We start from the raw sequence: 1427 nt of genomic DNA, 5'->3' as shown, positions 1-1427 counted from the left end.
CTGCCACTGCTGCTGCTGCTGCTGCTGCTTGTGCTGCTGCTACAGTCAGTGCCCACGGGAGATTCAGATGCAGCATCTTCTGGGGACTTGACGCGGCAGCTGCGTCTGTACTATGCGTTGCTGCTGGTCGCCACTTTTTCTGCTGCCCCCCGCTGCAGCAGCAGCAGCAGCAGCAGCAGCAGCGGCTGCAGCAGCAATAACGGAAGTTGCTGCTGCAGCTGCGGATGCTGCTTTGCTGCTGCCACACTGGAAGCTGGCAAGGAGGCCGTGCTGCGCTGCTTCGACCACCCATACAAGCAGGTGCTGCTGCAGCACGAAGCCCCCAGGGTTCAGGGTTTAGGGTTTAAGGTTTAGGGTTTAGGGTTTAGGGTTTGGAGGCTGCGCATGCACTGTGGGGCGCAGGTTAGAGAAGAAGTGGCCAGGCTAGTGGTCACTTCTGTGATGGGCTGCGACAGGGAAGAGCTGCTGCAGCAGGAGACCGATGGTCTCCTCAGTACGGGGCGCTACGAGTCTGCTGCAGCAGCAGCAGCTGCTGCTGCTGCTGCTGCAGGCCAGTGCGGCTGCAGCTGCGACCCCACAGCTCACGCGCAGCAGCTCCGCGTGTACCTGCAGCAGCAGGCACGAGCGGCGCTGGCGCCCCTAGCAGCAGGAGAGTCCTCCGCTGCTGCAGGTGTGTCCCTGTTGCTGCACTCTTGCTGCTGCTGCTGCTGCTGCTGTTGCTGCTGCCTTTGCTGCTGCCCTCGCTGTTGCGTGCACGCGTCGTCTGCTGCGTGGGTGCGGCCCCCACTCTGTGTCCCTCCAGCGCCAGCCAGTAGCCCGGGGCCAAACCTCGAGGGTTTAGGGTTTAGGGTTTAGGGTTTAGGGTTTGCGTGTCAGACCGCGAGGCGGGCAAGAGCCGGTGCCCGTTTTTGTGTCAGTCTTTGACGCTGCTGAACTGCCTGACAGCTTTAGCAGCACAAAGAGATTCGAAGACTTTGAGTTCTTTGGGAGCTGCTGGGAGTGGCTCTTTCGCGGTGTACAGACACCTCGCGGCCCCGCAGCAGCAGCAGCAGCAACAGCAGCAGCAGCAGCGGGAGGGGGTGCTGCTCGCCCTGGTGCTTGCTGCCAGCAAACACCCCGACTGCGACATCAGCAGCCACGCGGTGCATGCAGCGCACTTCTGCTGCCTCGCCACGCAGCAGCGCCAGCTGCTCTCCGACGTGCTGCAGCTGTGGCAGCAGCAGCAGCAGCAGGAGCAGCAGGAGGGCAAGAGCCTCCTGCAGCAGCAAAGGGACTTCGTCGCAGCACTTGTCTCCTACATGAGGCACCCCTCGTGGAAGGTCAGGGCCCTCGTCCCTGCGCTGCTAGAGGTACAGTCCCTGCTGCTGCAGTTGCTGCTGCTGCAGTTGCTGCTGCTGCTGCTGCTGCCAGCTATGTTGGCGCAGGTG

The 1427-nt window shown here is 62.7% G+C and overlaps 1 protein-coding gene across 1 annotated transcript; it reads left to right on the top strand.

Moving 5' to 3' along the window:
- Positions 1-402: 402 nt before the first annotated feature.
- ETH_00041900 (uncharacterized protein) lies at positions 403-1349 on the top strand (the record flags this gene model as incomplete). The annotated part of the gene is made up of 2 exons (XM_013379944.1): positions 403-670; positions 877-1349. Coding segments are annotated over 2 exons (741 nt in total), but the record flags the coding sequence as incomplete, so codon positions are not given.
- Between the last annotated feature and the right edge of the window lie 78 nt (positions 1350-1427).

The sequence above is a fragment of the Eimeria tenella genome, genomic scaffold, assembly GCF_000499545.2.
Source record: "Eimeria tenella Houghton genomic scaffold, Eth_scaff4212, whole genome shotgun sequence".
In the NCBI taxonomy this organism is placed as follows: Eukaryota; Apicomplexa; class Conoidasida; order Eucoccidiorida; family Eimeriidae; genus Eimeria; species Eimeria tenella.
The sequence above is the reverse complement of the archived record's forward strand: the minus strand, read 5'-3'. Positions and strand labels throughout refer to the sequence as shown.